The following is a 22,959-nucleotide window of genomic DNA, read 5'->3' as shown; positions in this document are numbered from 1 at the left end:
ATTTTCCCATGATGTCAAGCAAAGAGGCACTGAGTTTGAAGGTAGGCCTTGAAATACATCCACAGGTACACCTCCAATTGACTCAAATGATGTCAATTAGCCTATCAGAAGCTTCTAAAGCCATGACATCCTTTTCTGGAATTTTCCATGCTGTTTAAAGGCACAGTCAACTTAGTGTATGTAAACTTCTGACCCACTGGAATTGTGATACAGTGAATTATAAGTGAAATAATCTGTCTGTAAACAATTGTTGGAAAAATTACTTGTGTCATGCACAAAGTAGATGTCCTAACCGACTTGCCAAAACTATAGTTTGTTAACAAGAAATTTGTGGAGTGGTTGAAAAATGAGTTTTAATGACTCCAACCTAAGTGTATGTAAACTTCCGACTTCAACTGTATAAACAATAGCCTAAAGGTAGACTAATTTTGCTGGAAGGCAATGAGTAGACTTGGGATCTTTCCCCCATGGCCCTTTCCCATATGGGTTTCCATTGCAATTCCACTGTTTTGGTCGAGTTCGATTGACCTCTTTACCACATCTATTGCGAGTGTACCCGTGACTTTAACAGTGAAATTGGCAGGGTTAGAGGTTCCAAGTTCTATTCATTCTATTTCTATGTGTGCTGCTGCTGCATTGTTGGGGGTGTTTGTTGCCTAGGCAACCGAAGACTCGTTTGTTTGTTTCAGCAAGGAGCAACAAAGTTTTATCACTTTGTTAAGAGTCCATGTTATGGCAGAAACAGACTCAAACGCACGAATGCCCGGCCATCCCATCTACAGTCAGCTGTTCATTCCACACAACAACGTTCCTTTTTTTAACGGTTATGACCGTTGTTCATGATGGTCTTCATCCATAACCGTCAGTTACAGGGATATACAGTAATTGTGCCAGCCCTAACTAAACCAATTATTTAATCAGCATTATTATGTGAGTTGAGTAGACTTCAAAAGGACGAGAACTTGAACTGATGTTTTAAAGTGTGTTTACTCAACACACTCTGTTTGAGTCAGCCGAATTTGAACAAGCTTGTTGAGTAAAATTACTAATTAATGTTTGCTCAAAACAACTGAAAACCATGCCCATCATTATCATATTTCCCAGCATGCTCTCTTGCAGGTAGATTTTTCATTATTGTTTGTTTCAAGACCTGTTTTTGCATGTAATTTGATTGGTTGATTAACCTTATGCTACACAAACATAAATAACATACATTTTTCTTTACTAATCCAATCTGTTAGTAGTTGGACTTATTGCGCTCGTTACTGAAATGGCTGTTTAAGTTGATATGATTTAAGTAGTTTCATTAATCAATCTTCATTACCCCGGCAGTCATTCTGGATGCAGGTTGTGGGTGATTAAAAAGTTCCAATTGATTGCTATCCTCACTCTGCCTAGATTCCAATAGGAATTACACATCACTTTGCAAGCCAACATAACTTGACTTGCAGGCTTGATGTGGCCTGTAAACCAGTAGTTTCAGACCACCATGTTTGGGTGTAACTAGGCCCTTAAACAAAGGCCTGATGTAATGTATTGCCATAATAAATTTTATTTTAAAGATAATATATTCACTTAGACAGTAAAACCATTGAATACAACAACCATGACTCTGTCGCTAAGAAATACAGTCATGGGTGGTAACTACAATTCACTTAAAAGGCAAGGCACTCTGGGAAATGTGCAAATAAGGTAGAATTAGGGATGCACCATATATCGGTAAGCATATCAGAATCGGACGATATTAGCTAAAAATACCAACATCGGCATCAGCCCGATTTCTAGTTTAACGACGATGTGCAAAACCGTTGTCAATGCTGATGTGCATACCTATATAACGTAGGTAGATGACGTAATGACGCCATGGAAAAATATAGTGCTACACGTGCAACACAGCATGCCTAACCTAGCCCACAATGTCTGCTGTGTGGATCGAGCAGTCAACAAGTCGAGCAGTCATTTGAAAGAGTAAGAACATTTCAGCGAGACAACTCAAAGGCAAAATCCATTAACGCCAAGATAATGGAATTTATTGCCTTTGACAATCAACCATTCTCTGTCGTGGATAATGTTGGCTTTCGCCGACTGGTCGAGTACCTCGAGCCCTGGTACACACTACCAAGTAGGCGCTGTTTTTCAGATGTTGCCCTACCGGAGTTACACAGTATTGTTGAAACTCACATCCATGAGCTACTTGCTATGGGCGTCACTGCTATTAGCTTCACGACTGACATTTGGACCAGCGATGTCAGCCCTATGAGCATGCTGAGTCTGACAGGACAGTTAGTCGATGAGGATTCGTACTGATGAAAGCCGTATTGCATGCTCAAGAATGTGCTGGTTCTCATACCGCTGCTGCCATTTCAATGGCATTTGAGAACATGTTTGAAACTTGGAAACATGAACACACACCTAGCTCCATTCGGACAACTGACTCGAGAAATAAGCTCGTCAACTCTGTCTGCATCAGACATGATACCATCTGTCATGGCATTGAAACACCTGCTGTGAACAAGCGATTCGGTGGCATTCTCTCTGAGCCTCTTTACTGTGTCGCCACCATGCTCGATTCTAGGTACAAGGACCGCTACTTCGATGCAGACAAGAAAACAGGGGTTACGTGAAATGTTAGACACAGCTGAGCTGGACAAGATGGAAATGGACACAGTGAGGGTGCGCACCGTGGAATAGAGGCCACAGACAGACAGAGCTGAAACTTCACTGCTTGACATGTATGATGAAATCCTGGTGGAGAATGAAACGACTGAACAAATGAACAACGAAACAACAACAACGAAAAATATAGGTTTTGATTATGTTTTACCGGTAATGGGGACATACGTAAATGCCAACAAAATAACTTTTTGGTCAGTGTGTGTGTGTGTGTGTGTGTGTGTGTGTGTGTGTGCGTTTCAACTATTTAACTATACTAGAATGCTTAAAAGGCTGCTAAAATGTTCAATATCGGTTATCGGTATCGGATGTTTTGGCAAGGAAAATATCGGATATCGGAATCGGCCAAAAATGTCTTATCGGTGCATCCCTAGATAGAATTGATTCTCAAATTGAACTGTATGTTCACTCAACATAAAATTCTATGTTGGTTCAACTATATGCCCAAATGTTGAGCAAACTCACAATCCTATTGCAGCTTGATGCATTAGAGTTTTTTACAGGGTGTATTCATGTCAGAGAGACCTGGCTCTATCAGTGCGAAATGTTTTTGAGATTACAGCATCTGACTCTTTCTCTCTCTTTCTCTCTGCTGATGAGTGTAAACAGAGTGGCAGATGTTGAGCGACTGATGCCCAATCAAACTCTGCTTTCCGCACTACACTCCGCAGAGCGGTACAACAGAGGGGGTAAATTTGGCTGCTCCGGCAAAGCTCATACATGCTTTTTAAATCTCCCTTATACAACCCCAGTCCTATAGTCCACAAGTCCACATCATCCCAACATTTAACAATATTTTTGGGGTTGATTTATGGTTAGAAAGCATCTGGATCTGTTGATAGCTGTATCAGGCTTCTGAAACCCCACCGATCATCTCTGGCTAATGGCTGTACGTTCCCATTCCGCCATGACATCAACCTAAAACGTATCAACCTCTGCAGTCCTCTGGGGCTTGGATGGGCAAGAATGGACTCTATAAACCCATCTGTCAGGATGAATGGCCGATGGCACCAAATGACACTCTATTCCATATATAGTGCACAACTTTTGACGAGAGCCCTGGTCAAAAGTAGTGCACTATTTATGGAATAGTATTCCATTTGGGATGCACCCAGGTCTCCATTGTCAGCTCGGCGCAGGAGAAACAGATTCTCCCTTCCATCCTGTGCAGACATGTCACCCTGATGGAGATTAATGACTTCCCAACTGTCCCTGTTCCCCTCATCCCCAAACAGAGGGGGAAAGGGAGAGGAAGAGAAGAAGGGGAGCAGACAGACCATATGCCCACAGCAGCACAGTATCCTAGCAACACCTCCCCGCTCAACCCCCTTATCCTCATTTTGGTAGTACCCTCTCCAGGACTGACCCAGTCAAATTTGTTCTACATTATTATAACAAACACCTGCCCTTAGACAAGACCACCTGGTTCACAGTACTCCTTAGACGACCCGTCCGTGGTGTTTGGACTGGCCCGGGTGACTTCTTCCTGTCTCCCACCCTCCAATCACCTGCCTCTAACTCCCTCATGATGGGTCTTCCAGGTGTTCTCATCCATCCTCTACCTCTCCTCCTACTGTAAAACCCAAAACAAAGGTAGTAATTAGAAGTGATATCATCTTCTGCACATCTATCACCCCAGTGTTTAATTTGCCATACTGTAATAATTTCGCCATTATGGCCTATTTATTGCCTCACCCCCCTTATCCTACCTCATTTTCACACACTGTATATAGACTTTCTCTATTGTATTATTGACTGTATGTTTGTTTATTCCATGTGTAACTCTGTGTTGTTGTTTGTGTCGCACTGCTTTGCTTTATCTTGGCCAGGTCGCAGTTGTAAATGAGAACTTGTTCTCAACTGGCCTACCTGGTTAAATAAAGGTGAAATAAAAAAATAAATAAAAAGAAGTGAGAGTGGAGTTCAGTGTCTTTAAATAAACTCGGAACCTTTTGTGAACCAGACTTTAAAAAATACCAAAAAAACATAGGCCTATGTTAAGCTTAACCCATTATTGTTGCAACTGTGTTAACTGTAGGCCTGGACAAGCGGTGTGACCTGTGTTATATTTTAGCAGAGTACATTTTGGCCAGACTCCCCTCCACCCCCTCAGCTAGACTACTCCCTGCGGTTAAGTGTGTCAATTCAGAAGGAAGTTGGCAGTCGTCTGCCATCCAGGGCGCCACTATCCAAACGCTCATTATTTACTGAAAGTCCCACAAATAAACACAGGTGTACCTCATCCACACATGGGTGGACACAGGGCCCAAACATTATGTCTACTGTATGTGGCCCTGTCTGTCTGTCTGTCTCGCTCAGAGACCTTATTATCCAATCAAAATAAAGGCCCTTTTAACCAGCTGCAATTACTCTCGCCACAAAAGACAGGAAATAGTGAAAGTATCCAGGTGAAAATAGGAGGACAAAAAAGGCACAAAGACAGGACAGGACAACACAACACAAACTTAAGAGCTATACAGGGGCCAGGTGAATCTGGAGGAGTTGGGGTATGTGGGAGAGTAACGATCACGACAGAATGTGAGCCATCCCAACCCAGATGGATTACAAACAATTGAGACCTTGTTATAGTTTTTGTTTTGGGGAAAGTATATATTCGGCACATGCACCGGTGATTTCAGACTCAACAACGGCCAGTGACTCATACCTATTTAGAGCTTTGAGACTGTCTCCAAAATAACAGGAAGCATGCGAGTGGCTGATGGACATGTTTTCCACACCACTCTCATGTGTCTAAATGTCACTAGGTTAATTAACTTCCCACTTCTCTCTGTTTTTAGAGGAGAGGAAAACATCAACATGCAGATTGAATTACCTCAGAGTAAGACACACAATGGCACAATGTTCCCTACTTATGGCTGGTGACACTATACTACCCCTGCTAGTTAATAATCCATATTCATTCCAATACCTTTTAGAACATTCAGTATCTACCTTTGACCTACAGCGGAACACTAACCTGGTATGGAATATACAGTATGGTGATCTTTATAGACACCTTTATTGCTCAGTATATACAGTGCATTCGTAAAGTATTCAGACCCCTTGACTTTTTCCACATTTTGTTACATTACAGCCTTATTGTAAAATGTATTAAATAGATTTTATTCCTTTTCAATCTACACACAATACCTCATAATGACAAAGCAAAAACAGGTTTTTAGAAAATTTAGCAAATGTATAAAAAACTTTAAACTGAAATATCACATTTACATTGGTATTTTGACCCTTTACTCAGTACTTTGTTGAAGCACCCTTGGCATTGATTACAACCATCACTCCTGTGTTCCAATGGCACGTTGTCTTAGCTAATCCAAGTTTATCATTTTAAAAGGCTAATTGATCATTAGAAAACCCTTTTGCACAGTTGAAAACTGTTGTTCTGATAAAAGAAGCAATAAAACTGGCCTTCTTTAGACTAGTTGAGTATCTGGAGCAGCATTTTTGGGTTCGATTACAGGCTTCAAACACCAGTCTCAACGTCAACAGTGAAGAGGTGACTCCGGGATTCTGGCCTTCTAGGAAGAGTTGCAAAGAAAAAGGCATATCTCAGACTGGCCAATAAAAAGAAAGATTAAGAAGGGCAAAAGAACACAGACACTGGACAGAGGAACTCTGCCTACAAGGCCAGCATCCCGGAGTCGCCTCTTCACTGTTGACGTTGAGACTGGTGTTTTGCAGGTACTATTTAATGAAGCTGCCAGTTGAGGACTTGTGAGGCGTCTGTTTCTCAAACTCTAATGTACTTGTCCTCTTGCACAGTCCTCTTGCACAGGGCCTCCCATTCCTCTTTCTATTCTGGTTAGAGACAGTTTGTGTTGTTCTGTAAAGGGAGTAGTACACAGCGTTTTATGAGATCCTCAGTTTCTTGGCAATTTCTCGCATGGAATAGCCTTCATTTCTCAGAACAAGAATAGACTGACGAGTTTCAGAAGAAACTGTTTCTTGCCATTTTGAGCATGTAATCGAACCCACAAATGCTGATGCTCCAGATACTCTAGTCTAAAGAAGGACAGTTTTATTGCTTCTTTAATCAGAACAGCAGTTTTCAGCTGTGTTAACATAATTGTAAAAGGGTTTTCTAATGATCAATAAGCCTTTAAAAATGATAAACTTGGATTAGCTAACACAACGTCCCTTTGGAATACAGGAGTGATGGTTGCTGATAATGGGCCTCTGTACACCTATGTAGATATTCCATAAAAAATCTGCAATTTCCAGCTACAATAGTCATTTACAATATTAAGAATGTCTACACTGTATTTCTGATCAATTTGATGTTATTTTAATGGACAAAAAGGGAGCTTTTCTTTAAAAAAACAAGGACATTTCAAAGTGACCCCAAACTTTTGAACGGTGGTGTATATAGCATTCTGTTGGTGGCAAGAATTTTATATAATAATTTAAATTGAAAAACTCAGTGTTGAATCAACTGTTTTTTGTACCAGTTCATAAACAATGTACCATGGAATAGGTACATCAAATCTCTTCCCATTTCTTTTGCAACATGTCTGGCGCAGCTGTCAACATACCTACTCCCTTTTCCACTTGCCTCCTCCATTTTTGTGCTAATGCTATAATCAGTTGGTTGTAAATTTGGATTGAGCAGATATTCCCATATATTGTCGATAGCTGCATATGTGACATAACTGCTCCGTTTATTTTCATTGAATATATCATTCATAAATATAATACAATTTTTAAACATTTTTATTAATCAGTATATTTGAGTTTAACCATAACATTTGTTGTAATATTTGTTCCATCTTTTCTGCAGGAGAAACCAGCTTTGTATGGCTTGATTCTTAAAAATACATTTAAAAAATAATTTTGTCGGAAATGAGAAGCTGTAATCTGTATGAAGGCAAAAAAGCCATTATTGAACAAAGGATGAGTCTTAATAATCTACTGGAGAACCATTTTGGGTTTAAGTATAATTTATGTATGAGTGAAGCTTTTAGTGAGAGGTTTAAAGCTTTAATATTTCATAATTTTAGCCCCCCAAACTCATATTCATTATATAAATAGGCACGTTTAATTTTGTCTGGCTTAACATTCCAAATAAAATGAAATATTTATGCTCATATGATTTAAAAAATGAGTCGTCTGGAGTAGGTAGTGCCATTAGTAAGTAAGTAAACTGTGATAGGAGCAAAGAGTTAATCAATCAGATTTTGCCATAAATAGACAATTTTTTACCTCTTCATGGTTGCAGAATCGTATCTATTTTTGTTAATTTATAAGTTTGTTTATATTTTTTTAGATGTGAATACCAAGTATGTCTACTTCACCATCCGCCCATTTTATTGGTAAACTACAAGGTAGTGTAAACACTGTATTTTTTAACGATCCAATACGTAATATGGTACACTTGTCATAATTAGGTTTTAGTCCAGAGAGGCTAGAAAAGTGATCAAGATCTTCAATGAGACTGTGCAGGGATCCAGATTGCGTACTTAAGAAAAAACTAGAGTCATCAGCGTACATTGACACTTTTGTTTTTATCTCCTGGATTTCTAACCCGTTGATGTTCTTCTTCGATCTAATTTTAATAGCTAGCATTTCAATGGACATAATAAATAAATATGTAGACAACGGACAGCCTTGTTTTACTCCTCTTAAAAGCTCAATACTTTCTGAGAAGTAACCATTATTTACTATTTTACATCTGGGGTTGCTGTACATAACTTTAACCCATTGTATAAGAGATTCACCGAAATTAAAGTAAACCAGGCATTTATATATAAATTGTTGTCGTACTTTATCAAATGCATTTTCAAAATCTGCTATGAAGACCAGGGGTGGTATCTTTGATGTTTCATAATGTTCAATTGTTTCAAGTAATTGTCGTATATTATCTCCAATATATCGTCCACGTAAAAAACCTGTCTGATCTGGATGAACAATATCTGGTAAAAACCTGTTTTATTCTATGTGCTATGCATTTCACCAGGATTTTCGCATCACAACAATGAAGTGTAAGAGGCCTCCAGTTTTTTAAATGGACTGGATCTTTATACTTACCACCTGGGTCCTGTTTCAGTAGTAATGAAATCAGAATTTCTTGTTGAGTACTTGAAAGTCTACCATTTTTATAGGAGTAAATAAAACATGCTAATAATGGATATTTGAGTATATCAAAAAAGGTCTGATTATACCTCTACTGGTATACCATCAAGCCCTGGTGTTTTTCCAGACTGAAAAAATGTTATTGCTTCAAAAAGTTAATTTTACATTATTATTATTATTATTAGGAAATAAATCCTTACAGTTAACATCATTCAGTGGAAATGGAGGAGAATGAAAAGAAAATATGCTTAAACTATTTTGCTTTCTCTTTCAAAATGTAATCTGGTGAATCATGGATGACTCCATCATTTGTAACGAGTTTCTTTTTGATAGCAATTCTATGTTGAAGATTCAATATTATTTTTTATTTTTTTTCACAATTTCCATCCAATTTGCTTTATTTTTGTAATAGATTACACTTGATCATTCTTGAATAAGTACCTCCATTTCTTTTTGTTTTCCCTCTAATTTATTTTGTGCCTTTATAGTAGTTTTCCATTACCATTACCTGCGCTGTTACTTCGTCTATTTCCTTTATTAGTCTAATCTCTTTGACCTAAAATGCTTTTGTTTTAATGATGAGTATTGCATTGAATGGCCTCTAAAAGTACATTTAAAAGTAAGGGGATCTGCTGTACCTATGTTGTGCAAAAAAAGTCAATTATTTAATCAATAGGCTTCGATTAAATTTTCAATATCCCCGTCCACGTGGACATTCTGTAAGAGCTATATATATATGGAGGCCAATTAGATGGTGGTCCAATGGTATTCGGTCTCCTATTAATACTTTTTTAAACTTTTGATGCCAGCAAGAATGAGACTAGGAAGTAGTCAAGATGGCTAGTTTGATTAAGCCTCCTCCATGTTTATCTCACTAGGTCAGGGTTTTTCAGCCTCCATATATCCACTAGTTCTAATGTATCCATGATCTTCGTGATCTCCTTAAGTGCTTGAGGGTGATAGTTTGTGGTGTGATTTTCTTTACGATCCATTGAGCTACTTAAAACCGTATTATAATCTCCTACCATAATAATAGATTAATTTGTTGCTTGTGAGCTCAATAGATTATTATATATATTTTAGAAGAAGTGTGGATCATCATTATTTGGCTCATATAATTCATTAGCCAGATCTGTTTTTGATCCAATAGCATATTTAAAAGAATCCATCTTCCTTTGCACCGTTTGCACAATCAGATCAAAATTTGTATTAATTAGTATAATCACTCCTTTTGAGTTTCTTTGCCCATGACAAAAATATATTTCTCCCTCCGAGTCCTTTTCCCACCCAACCTTATCTATATTCGTAGAATGAGTTTCCTGTAAACAATATATATTATATTCTTTCTCTTTTAGACAGGTAAAAATGTATCTTCTTTTGTTATGATCTGCTAAGTCATTACAATTATACCTGGCTATACTTATTTCCCCACTTACCATAATGATACCAAAGTTTCAATTATACTTACCACAACCAATGTTTGTAAACTTACCATTAAAAAGGACAATGATGATTAAGTGTCCATAAAGCTGTACCATAATATTTGCACTGTTAAGCATTCTGTAGCTGCAACTCCAATTGTTCTAATATTCCACCCACTAAAACCTCCCCCCATATCTGGGTCTGTTGTCACTAAAACCTCCCCCCATATCTGGGTCTGTTGTCACTAAAACCTCCCCCCATATCTGGGTCTGTTGTCACTAAAACCTCCCCCCATATCTGGGTCTGTTGTCACTAAAACCTCCCCCCATATCTGGGTCTGTTGTCACTAAAACCTCCCCCCATATCTGGGTCTGTTGTCACTAAAACCTCCCCCCATATCTGGGTCTGTTGTCACTAAAACCTCCCCCCATATCTGGGTCTGTTGTCACTAAAACCTCCCCCCATATCTGGGTCTGTTGTCAATAAAACCTCCCCCCATATCTGGGTCTGTTGTCACTAAAACCTCCCCCCATATCTGGGTCTGTTGTCACTAAAACCTCCCCCCATATCTGGGTCTGTTGTCACTAAAACCTCCCCCCATATCTGGGTCTGTTGTCACTAAAACCTCCCCCCATATCTGGGTCTGCTGTCACTAAGACCATCTCCCTGACTCATGACGCACATTTCCATCCTAAGGTAAACCCTTGGCTGGCAATTGGTGTAGACCAGAGGGAAATAACATCATATCATAAATATCTACGAGGGTGCTTTTTAAGAGAACTAACCAAATAACATGGATAACAGTCAGAAAACAATTAATAGTAACAATAATAGATCATATTAATAGAAATAACAACAGCACAATCTTATAAATGCATACTCATATTTAGAGAGTCCTAGCAAGGCTATAAGCATGTCAGCCCAGCCTGCTCAGTTCATTGGATTCAATTGTTCAAAATGTTTTGAAAAAATGAAGAGAAAACTACCTATATACATCGCAAGACCAGTTCTTAATGTCCATCACATGCAAGACATATTTCATGTAGTCCTCATTATATCCTGTTTCATTCTTACAAAAATGGAAGAAAGAAAAAGGAACATTGATTCTAACGGCCGCTAATGGCTGCAAGTAAAAATTTGTCTTAGGCATCACACTACCCATAAAGGAATAACCAAGTTTAACTTACAATTGACTCTGACACAGCCATGGCACGATAGCCAAGAATACATGCACTACTGACAATCCAGAGCAAGTAAACCTGTAAAACCAACCCTCTTGTCACGTTCCTGACCTGTTTTCTGTTAGTTTTTGTATGTGTTAGTTGGTCAGGACGTGAGTTTGGGTGGGCAGTCTATGTTTTCTGTTTCTATGTTGGTTTAAGGGTGACCTGATATGGCTCTCAATTAGAGGCAGGTGTTTTTCATTTCCTCTGATTGAGAGTCATATTAAGGTAGGTGTTTTCACACTGTTTGTTGTGGGTGGTTGTCGTCCGTGTCAGTGTATGTTCGCACCACACGGGACTGTTTCGTTGTCGTTAGTATATGTAGTCTGTTCCTGTTCGTGCGTTCTTCATGTTTTATGTAAGTTCTCTCGTTTAGGTCTGTCTAATTCGTTTTGTTGTTTTGTAAAATTATCAAGTGTTCTTCGTGTGTTTAGTTTCGTCTTGTTAAATAAAGTTCATTATGTATTCACAACCCGCTGCGCCTTGGTCTACTCTCTCACCGAAAGACGACCGTTACAGAACCACCCACCTATCCAGAACCAAGCAGCGCAAGTTCGAGCAGCGGCCAAGAGATCAGGACTCATGGACTTGGGAGGAAGTATTAGAGGGAAAAGGACACTGGGCGCACATTGGGGAATATCGCCGCGCTCGTGAGGAGATGGAGGCAGCGCGAACTCAGGAGCGGTGGTATGAGGAGGCAGCAAAGAGACGTGGCTGGAAACCGGAGAATGAAGCTCAAAACCGGATTTTTGAAGGTACGCGGCTAGCACGGAAGCCCGTGAAGAAACCCCAAAAATGTCTTGGGGGGGGGGCTAAGAGGTAGTGGGCCAAGGGCAGGTAGGAGACCTGCGCCCACTTCCCAGGCTAACCGGGGAGAGCGGGAGTACGGGCAGACGCCGTGTTACGCAGTAGAGCGCACGATGTCTCCTGTACGTGTGCATAGCCCGGTGCGGGTTATTCCACCTCCCCGCACTGGTAGGGCTAGATTGGGCATTGAGCCAGGTGCCATGATGCCGGCTCAACGCGTCTGGTCTCCAGTGCGTCTCCTCGGGCCGGCATACATGGCACCAGCCTTACGCATGGTGTCCCCGGTTCGCCTACATAGCCCGGTGCGGGTTATTCCACCTCCCCGCACTGGTCGGGCGACGGGGAGCATTCAACCAGGTAGGGTTGGGCAGGCTCAATGCTCAAGGGAGCCAGTACGCTTGCACGGTCCGGTATTTCCGGCGCTACCTCCCAGCCCCAGCCCAGTACCACCAGTGCCTACACTACGCACCAGGCTTCCAGTGCGTTTTCAGAGCCCTGTTCCTTCTCCACGCACTCTTCCTATGGTGCGTGTCTCCAGCCCAGTGCCTCCAGTTCCGGCACCACGCACTAAGCCACCTGTGCGTCTCCAGAGTCCTGTACGCACTGTTCCTTCTCCCCGCACTCATTCTGAGGTGCGTGCTCTCAGCCCGGTACCACCAGTCCCGGTACCACGCACCAGTCCTATAGTGCGCTTTGAGAACTCAGTGTGTCATGTTACCGCTCCCCGCACTAGCCTTGAGGTGCGTGTCTCCAGTCCGGTACCACCAGTTCCGGTACCACGCACCAGGCCTACAGTGCGTCTCAGCCGGTCAGAGTCTGCCGTCTGCCCAGCGGCGCCTGAACTGCCCGTCTGCCAAGCAGCGCCTGAACTGCCCGTCTGCCAAGCAGCGCCTGAACTGCCCGTCTGCCAAGCGGCGCCTGAACTGCCCGTCTGCCAAGCAGCGCCTGAACTGTCCGTCTGCCAAGCGGCGCCTGAACTGCCCGTCTGCCAAGCGGCGCCTGAACTGCCCGTCTGCCAAGCGGCGCCTGAACTGCCCGTCTGCCAAGCGGCGCCTGAACTGCCCGTCTGTCAAGCGGCGCCTGAACTGCCCGTCTGTATTGAGCCTTCAAAGCCGCCCGTCTGCCATGAGCCTGCAAAGCCGCCCGTCTGCCATGAGCCTACAGAGCCGTCCGCCAGACAGGAGCCGCTAGAGCCGTCCGCCAGACAGGAGCCGCTACAGCCTTCCGCCAGACCGGATCAGCCAGAGCCTTCCGCCAGACCGGATCAGCCAGAGCCTTCCGCCAGACCGGATCAGCCAGAGCCTTCCGCCAGACCGGATCAGCCAGAGCCTTCCGCCAGACCGGATCAGCCAGAGCCGTCAGCGAGCCATGAGCGTCCGGAGCCGTCAGCGAGCCATGAGCGTCCAGAGCCGTCAGCGAGCCATGAGCGTCCAGAGCCGTCAGCGAGCCATGAGCGTCCAGAGCCGTCAGCCAGCCATGAGCGTCCAGAGCCGTCAGCCAGCCATGAGCGTCCAGAGCCGTCAGCCAGCCATGAGCGTCCAGAGCCGTCAGCCAACCATGAGCTGTCCCTCAGTCCAGAGCTGCCATGTATCCAGAACTGCCCCTCAGTCCAGAGCTGTCTCTCTGTCCGGAGCTGCCCTTCAGTCCGGAGTTGCCCCTCTATCCTGAGCTACCTCTCTATCCTGAGCTACCTCTCTATCCTGAGCTACCTCTCTATCCTGACCTACCTATCTGTCCTGAGCTACCTTGTCCCGGAGCTGTCCCTTATTTTGATGTTACCCGGTATATTAGGTGGGTGGAGTAAGAGGGTGGTCATTCTGAGGGAGAGACGTAAGCTGGGATTGACTATGGTGGGGTGGGGACCTCGCCCAGAGCCTGAGCCACCACCGTGGTCAGATGCCCACCCTGACCCTCCCCTAGACTTTGTGCTGGTGCGCCCGGAGTTCGCACCTTAAGGGGGGGGTTATGTCACGTTCCTGACCTGTTTTCTGTTAGTTTTTGTATGTGTTAGTTGGTCAGGACGTGAGTTTGGGTGGGCAGTCTATGTTTTCTGTTTCTATGTTGGTTTAAGGGTGACCTGATATGGCTCTCAATTAGAGGCAGGTGTTTTTCATTTCCTCTGATTGAGAGTCATATTAAGGTAGGTGTTTTCACACTGTTTGTTGTGGGTGGTTGTCGTCCGTGTCAGTGTATGTTCGCACCACACGGGACTGTTTCGTTGTCGTTAGTATATGTAGTCTGTTCCTGTTCGTGCGTTCTTCATGTTTTATGTAAGTTCTCTCGTTTAGGTCTGTCTAATTCGTTTTGTTGTTTTGTAAAATTATCAAGTGTTCTTCGTGTGTTTAGTTTCGTCTTGTTAAATAAAGTTCATTATGTATTCACAACCCGCTGCGCCTTGGTCTACTCTCTCACCGAAAGACGACCGTTACACCTCTCTCCACCGATACACATTTTGTTTTTATTCCAGGGTCGCTGCTCTAACACCTCTGCTGTTTTTTACAGCTAGGCCAAAATCATTAGGATCAAGAATATAAAAGGTAGCGTAAATAGTTTATATATAGAAATATATAATATACCTCTCACTTAGAGAAGTGCTTCCAGTGGTGGAAAAAGTACCCACTTGTCATACTTGAGTAAAAGTAAAGATACCATAATAGAAAATGACTCAAGTAAAAGTGAAAGTCACCCAGTAAAATACTACTTGAGTAAAAGTCTAAAAGTATTTGGTTTTAAATATACAGTTGAAATCGGACGTTTACATACACTTAGGTTGGAGTCATTAAAACTCGTTTTTCAACCACTCCATACATTTCTTGTTAACAAACTATAGTTTTGGCGGTTAGGACATCTACTATGCATGACACAAGTAATATTGCCAACAATTGTTTACAGACAGATTATTTCACTTATAATTCACTGTATCACAACTCCAGTGGGTCAGAAGTTTACATACACTAAGTTGACTGTGCCTTTAAACAGCTTGGAAAATTCCAGAAAATGATGTAATGGCTTTAGAAGCTTCTATTAGGCTAATTGATATAAATTGAGTCAATTGGAGGTGTACCTGTGGATGTATTTCAAGGCCTACCTTCAAACTCAGTGCCTCTTTGCTTGACATCATGGGAAAATCAAAAGAAATCAGCCAAGACCTCAGAAGAAAATTGGAGACCTCCACAAGTCTGGTTCATCCTTGGGAGCAATTTCCAAACGCCTGAAGGTACCACGTTCATCTGTACAAACAATAGCACGCAAGTATAAACACCATGGGACCACGCAGCCGTCATACCGCTCAGGAAGGAGACGCGTTCTGTCTCCAAGAGATTAATGTAATTTGGTGGGAAAAGGGAAAATAAATCCCAGAACAACAGCAAAGGACCTTGTGAAGATGCTGGAGGAAACCGGTACAAAATTATCTATATCTATAAGACATGGGTGGGCGTCTGTCCGCGGTGGCGGCTCTGCCGCGGGACGTGGACCCCACTCCACCATAGTCTTTGCCTTTGGAGCGGCGACCCTCGCCGCCGACCTCAGACTGGGAACCCTTGCAGTGGGCCCCGAATAGATGGGAGACTCCGGCAGCGCCGGACAGGCGGGAAACTCCGGTAGCGCCGTAGTGAAGGGCGACTCCGGCAGCGCCGTAGTGAAAGGCGACTCTGGCAGCGCCGGAGTGAAGGACGGCTCCGGCAGCTCCTGACTGACGGGCGGCTCCGGCAGCTCCAGACTGACGGGCGGCTCCGGCAGCTCAGGACAGAGAACCTGGAGGGAGGAGACGAAGAGACAGCCTGGTGCGTGGCGCTGCCACAGGTTGAACCGGGCTGTGGGGGAGCACTGGAGCTCTGGTGCATACTACTCGCACCTCTCCCTTAGGCTCAATGCCCACATTCGCCCGGCACAGGCGGAGCGCAGGCATAGGACGCACTGCACCCTCCCAGCGCCCCGGAGACAGAGCACGCAGAGCCGGCGCAGGATACCCTGGGCCGAAACAGCGTACCGGAGACCAGACACGCTGAGCCGGCACAATACGCCCTGGCTGGATGCCCACTCTCGCATGGCACTTGCGGGGGGCTGGCCTATAGCGCTCTGGGCTATGGACGCGTACTGGCGACACCGTGCGCTTGACCGCATAACACGGTGCCTGACCAGTAACGCGCTGCTTACGATAAGCACAAGGAGTGGGCTCAGGTCTCCAACCTGACTCTGCCACACTCCCCGTGTGCCTCCCCCCAAAAAATTTGGGGGCTGCCTCTCGTGCCTGTCGCGCTGCCGTGCTACCTCCTCATATCGCCGCCGCTCAGCTTTCGCTGCCTCCAGTTCTTCCTTGGGGCGGCGATATTCCCCAGCCTGTGCCCAGGGTCCCTTGCCGTCTAGTATCTCCTCCCATGTCCATGAGTCCAGATTGCACTGCTCCCGTTTACCACGCTGCTTGGTCCGGTGTTGGTGGGTGTTTCTGTAACGATTCTCGTTGGTGGAAGGAGAGGAGGACCAAAATGCAGCGTGGTAAGTGTTCGTCATATTTTAATGAAAAAACTGAACACTACACAAAATAATAACGAAGAGAAAACGAAACAGTTCTGCCAGGTGAACAGACACTAAACAGAAAATAAACACCCACAACCAAAATGGGGAAAACAGGCTACCTAAGTATGATTCTCAATCAGAGACAACGAACGACACCTGCCTCTGATTGAGAACCATACTAGGCCAAACACATAGAAATATAACAACATAGAAAAAACAACATAGACTACCCACCCCAACTCACGCCCTGACCAACCTAACACAAAGACATAAAAATAAACTAAGGTCAGAACGTGACAACTCTAGAGCAGGTTTTCATTAAGGATCTGTACTTTGCTCCGTTCATCTTTCTCTAGATCCTGATTTGCCTCCCAGTCCCTGCCAATGAAAAACATCTCCACAGCATGATGCTGCCACCACCATACATCACCGTAGGGATGGTGCCAGGTTTCCTCCAGACATGATGCTTGGCATTCAGGCTAAAGAGTTCAATCTTGGATTCATCAGACCTGAGAGTCCTTTAGTTGCCCTTTGGAAAACTCCAAGCGGGCTGTCATGTGCCTTTTACTGAGGTCTGGTTCCGTCTGGCCAATCTACCATAAAGGCCTGATTGGTGGAGTGCTGCAGAGATGGTTGTCCTTCTGGAAGCCCTGTCAGAGTGACCAATGGGTTCTTGGTCACCTCCCTGACCAAGGCCCTTCTCCCCCGATTGCTCAATTTGGCCGGGCTGCCAGCTCTAGGAAGAGTCTTGGTGGTTCCAAAATTCTTCTATTTAAGAATGATGGAGGCCACTATGTTCTTGGTGACCTTCAATGCTGCAGACATTTTTTGGTACCCTTCCCCAGATCTGTGCCTTTACACAATCCTGTCTCGGAGCTCTACGAACAATTCCTTTGACCACGTGGCTTGGTTTTTGCTCTGACATGCACTGTCAACTGTGGGACCTTATATAGACAGGTGTGTGCCTTTCCATTTCATCTCCAATCAATTGAATTTACCACAGGTGGACTCCAATCAAGTTGTAGAAACATCTTAAGGATGATCAATAGAAACAGGATGCACCTGAGCTCAATTTCGAGTCTCATAGCAAAGGGTTTGAATACTGATGTAAATAAGGTATTTCTGTTTTTGTTTTTTTACATTTGCAAACATTTCTAAAAATCTGTTTTCACTTTGCTATTATGGGGTATTGTGTGTAGATTGATGAGGAAAATGTTTATTGAATCAATTTTAGAATAAGGCTTTATCGTAACACAATGTTGAAAAAGTCAAGGGGTCTGAATACTTTCCGAACGCACTGTACCTAAGATGTCTGAGAACACCACATAATATGAGCTGAATTATAAACATCAGGGAATTTCTCCCCCTGAAAAGTAAAACTATAGTGTCTGTTTGCATTGTTCAAGTGTGTCAGTTGGATCTCTGCAACATTCTTAATTTAGCATGAACAGTATTTGTATTTACATTACATTTACAGAATTTATGTGACATATTTCTGGCATGACGTGAAGCTCACTCACTTCTCTATAGCCTCTGACGTCACATCAGAGAACACATTTTTTGGATGTGCAATTTTCGCCACTGATCACAAGGCCCTGGCAAAATGACCCAGAAAATTGTTTACATATACTTTCCCATAATCCTGAATTATCCATTGGATTAAAAGATTCCCTTCAGTTCCCATGGATATGGCACATGAAACCCGGTCGTCTCAACCTCAGTCTTGAAACATTACTGTTTATGCTGACCTACATAGAAAAGTACATAGTTAGACTGGGATGTCGGGTATCAGGCTCCAGAGACCTCTCACATACAGACAGACATGGCAGCCACAGCCCGATCCACCATCCCATGCACAATTTCAAGAGACCAAAGGGCTCCAACTGAACCGAAATGCACTGGAGGGTGCACGTTACATGTTAAACATACAACCTGGCTCTAGTCTGTGGCTCTGTACTCCTGGGGGCCCCTCTCTCCTCTCTGTGCTTCCCTTTGATATGTGGCACAACCTGACACCTTCAGGGGCAGAGGAGACTCAAGGGGAATGTTAAACGCTACATCCTTTAGAGATGAAATGCTCCACATAAATCATTGATTAGCCTTCACCCCTCCCTTACCCACCCCCATCTACCACCTTGCTTCCGGCTAGATAGCTGAAACGGTGCAAACGCATGTTATTTTATCATTAATAGCACTTCTGCCAATTAGGAACACATTTTTGGCGGTTTGGCCTTATAGATGTAGAGCTGTAGAGGACAGCAGTCGTAAAGGGGTGGCCACATTGTTCATCTTCAGAGGGGAAATAGTAGTAACAAAAGAAAAACAGAACAGAGGATGTTGTGTGACTGGTAGTGGTGAATGTGCATACTCAGATATTTGGTGATAAATGCATTGTGTGTGTGTGTGTTTGGTGTGTGTTTGTGTGTTACTGTGGATCCAAATCAAGTATCCAAAATGTGTGAGTGCGTATGTACAGTATAGATTTAGTATGGGGATCTCATAGTTTTTTGGTCATGTAGATCTCTGATAAGTGGTCCTGTCTCGTCCGGGGCTGGTAGCCTACACTATTAACTTGATGTTACCCTTTCCCCTGACGTGTGTCTGTTCTGCTCTGCCCTGCCATGGATGTGGAACTACACAGATATAATGATCCTATCCTACTAGTGCTTCAGCCGCTCTGTGTGCAGTACAGACTGTTCTATGCTGATAGTGTGTCACAGACATCTATGTGAATAGTATAGTGAATAACAGCAGTATAACAGGCATAACCTAGGCTATAGGACAAAATAAACAAAATAACATTTAATATGTTTTATTGTCACATACACCGGTTACGTGCAGTGAAACGTTTGGTTTTACCCCCCACCCTGGAATTTATCCCCCACCCTGGAACTACAAGGCATCTGCCACTGATGGCTACAGTCGACGGAGGCGGGTTTGAGCGTAGGGAGGTGTGACAGCAACGGTAATATTTCATTGGCCAGACATGCTAGACAAACAGCCAGAACATCAAATCAGGAAGACTAGTAAATTATGTCGTTCATATCCAGACGTTCCCTCCGCATCATGCGTAGGCTAATGTAAACTAAAGCAGTAGATTACACATACCCATCCCCCGTTCTCCTGAATCCAGCTGAGCAGTGGTCCATTTAGATACTCTGTCATCCACACCGCGATGTGATCCACCTGCGACGTCATCTCCTTGTTCACGCATTCCACGCATATTGTGCCCCCGAACTCGAAGAAGGCGATAATCCGTCCCCAGTTAACCCCATCCCTGAACAGCTCGTCTATCACCTCTCTAAATCTCCTCTCAGCCGTGGAGGATGTGAGATACAGCTGGTGTGACATCTCTGCGAAGTCGGGCTGGTACAGTCTTTCGAGTTCGTCCCCGGCCTCACGCAAAACTCTGTGAATAGCTGCATGCGGGTCCGGTTGGGAGAGCCATTTGGAAAGACGAGGGACGCTGCCCTGTCCGGCGTTATTGGCCCCGTGGCACCGCCGTGCCAAACCCGGCCGAGGAGAAATCATCGACCCATTATAAGCAGCACCTTCCTCCTCCTCGGCATCCTCGAAATCCCACGCATATCCTCGTTTCAAGAGTTTGTGACAAATGTACTTTTCCACTATAAAGCGGTTGTCGTCGTTTGCCATTATGATTGCCACTGATGACCTCCAAAATCCTAGTTTTTAAGAATAATACATCATAATTGTAGATATGCACTGCATCGCACAATACATCAGATCAAACGAAACGTGTATTTCTGAGAAAATGTTCTGGTCAAGTTTTTAGGATAGCCGCCTACAATTGAACGGTGCAAAACGAAACACTGGAAAGGGTGCGATGTGTGTGGATTGAAAAACGGCCCCTTCACCCAACTAGGCTGAAACCGTGAAAAGTCAAATATAAACCGCGTCAGAAATTCCAAATGTTCCCAATTGTGCTCTCAAAATAAAATATTCGAAACGTTGGTCAAAAAGTGGCGACAGTTCCCTTCTCTGTAGACTCCAAACCTAGACAGCCAGAAATACGGAAGAGATAAAAAATATTCTCCATATGCACATAATGTACACTACAAATACATGACCGAAAATCTACATATGAAGGTCAACGTCGCATGCATCCAGAATATGATACCGAAAACTATTCCAGCGGCGTTTTACGCATACAGAGAGACGTTTTGAGTGAGGAATGTATCCCACAATTGCTGCCTGTTGTACACTCTTTGCTGCTTTGCTGGTGAGGTATTTCTTGTGTCAGGGGCGTTTCTAGGATTTGAAGACATTAGGGGCTTAGCCCAAAGCCAGTAGGGGGGTCCGGGGGCATCCTACCCTGGTAAAAAAAAATAAGGAATTTCAAGAGCTAATTGCATACATTTGGTGCACTTTGAGATGAACATTGAGACATTAGAACATTGAGAGATTAGATATTTTTCAGGTAACTTGCACTTTCCCACCTCCCACAGCAGACACTGCCAGTACTTAATTACAGAAACAATGTGGGTCTCTCTACTGGAACACTCTCTATTCTTTACTCTGGAACACATACAGTGCCTTCAGAAAGTATTCACACCCCCTGACTTTTTCCAAATTTTGAAGTTTAAAATTGAAGTTTAAAAGCCTGATTAAATTTAGATTTAGTGTCACTGGCCTACACACAATACCCCATAATGTCAATGTGGAATTATGTTTTTAGACATTTTCACAAATTAATTAAAAATTAAAAGCTGAAATATCTTGAGTCAATAAGTATTGAATGAAATCATCAACAGTATCCAGATCCATTGGATGTAGTGACCACAATATAGTAGCCATATCGAGTAAAACCAAAGTTCCAAAGGCTGGGCTTAATATAGTGTATAAGAGGACATACAAGAGGTTTTGTAGTGATTCCTATGTTGTTGATGTAAAGAATATTTGTTGGTCCGTGGTGTGTAATGAGGAGCAAACAGACGTTGCACTTGACACATTTATGTAATTGCTTATCCCAGTTACTAATAAGCATGCACCCATTAAGAAAATGACTGTAAAAACTGTTAAATCTCTGTGGATTGATGAGGAATTGAAATATTGTAAAGGCAAAAGGAATGGCAAATATGTCTGGCTGCACAACCAATTGACAAACATACTGCAAATTGAGAAATCATCAATCATGTGACTAAAAAGAAGAAGAAACTACACTATGAAACAAAGGTAAATTACATAAAGAATGATAGTAAAAAAGCTTTGGAGCACCTTCAATGACATTTTTGGAAAAAAGGCAAACTCAGTTCCATCATTCATTGAATCAGATGGTTCGTTCATCACAAAACCGATTGATATTGCCAACCGCAAGATTGGCACATTTAGGCATGACATGCCAGCAACAAATGCTGACACTACACATCCAAGTATATCTGACCAAATTATGAAAGACAAGAATTATAAATTTGAATTCCATAAAGTGAGTGTGGTAGAAGTGAAAAAAGTATTGTTGTCTATCAACAATGACAATGCACCGGATCTGACAACTTGGATGGCAAATTACTGAAGATAATAGCGGACGATATTGCCACTCCTATTTGCCATATCATCAATTTAAGCTTACAAGAAAGCGTGTGCCCTCAGGGCTGGAGGGAAGCAAAAGTAATTCCTGCTTACTAAGAATAGTAAAGCCCCCTTCACTGGCTCAAATAGCCAACCAATCAGCCTGTTACCAACCCATATAATTATTTTTTTTAAACTGTGTTTGACCAGATAGAATGCTATTTTATAGTAAACAAATTTACAACAGACTTTCAACACACTTATAGGGAAGGACATTCAACAAGCACAGCACTTACACAAATGACTGATGATTGGCTGAGAGAAATTGATGATGAAATGATTGTGGGGGCTGTTTTGTTACATTTCAGCTTTTGACATTATCGATCATAGTCTGCTGCTGGAAAAACTTTAGTGTTATAGCTTTACACCCCCTGCTATATTGTGGATAAAGAGTTACCTGTCTATCAGAACACAGAGGGAGTTCTTTATTGAAAGCCTCTCCAACATAATCCAGGTACAATCAGGAATTCCCCAGGGCAGCTGCCTTGGCCCATTACTTTTTTCAATCTTTACTAACAAAATGCCACTGGCTTTGAGTAAAGCTTAACAAAGATGTTGTAACGCTCGTCCTCCTCCTCGTCTGAGGATGAGCAAGGATCGGACCAATATGCAGCGTGGTTTGAATACATACTCTTTTATTTGA

The 22,959-nt window shown here is 43.1% G+C and overlaps 1 protein-coding gene across 1 annotated transcript in view; it reads right to left on the bottom strand.

Moving 5' to 3' along the window:
• The window catches only part of LOC120019795 (apoptosis regulator Bcl-2-like), a 62,997-nt gene extending 42,034 nt beyond the window's left edge, over window positions 1-20,963 (bottom strand). Inside the window, exon 1 of the mRNA XM_038963209.1 lies at window positions 19,839-20,963. Within this exon, the coding sequence (XP_038819137.1) occupies window positions 19,839-20,384 (546 nt within the window). The 5' untranslated portion in view covers window positions 20,385-20,963. The remainder of the gene's footprint in view (window positions 1-19,838) is intronic.
• Between the last annotated feature and the right edge of the window lie 1,996 nt (window positions 20,964-22,959).

Source organism: Salvelinus namaycush, chromosome 25 (genome assembly GCF_016432855.1).
Source record: "Salvelinus namaycush isolate Seneca chromosome 25, SaNama_1.0, whole genome shotgun sequence".
NCBI lineage: Eukaryota > Metazoa > Chordata > Actinopteri > Salmoniformes > Salmonidae > Salvelinus > Salvelinus namaycush.
The sequence above is the reverse complement of the archived record's forward strand: the minus strand, read 5'-3'. Positions and strand labels throughout refer to the sequence as shown.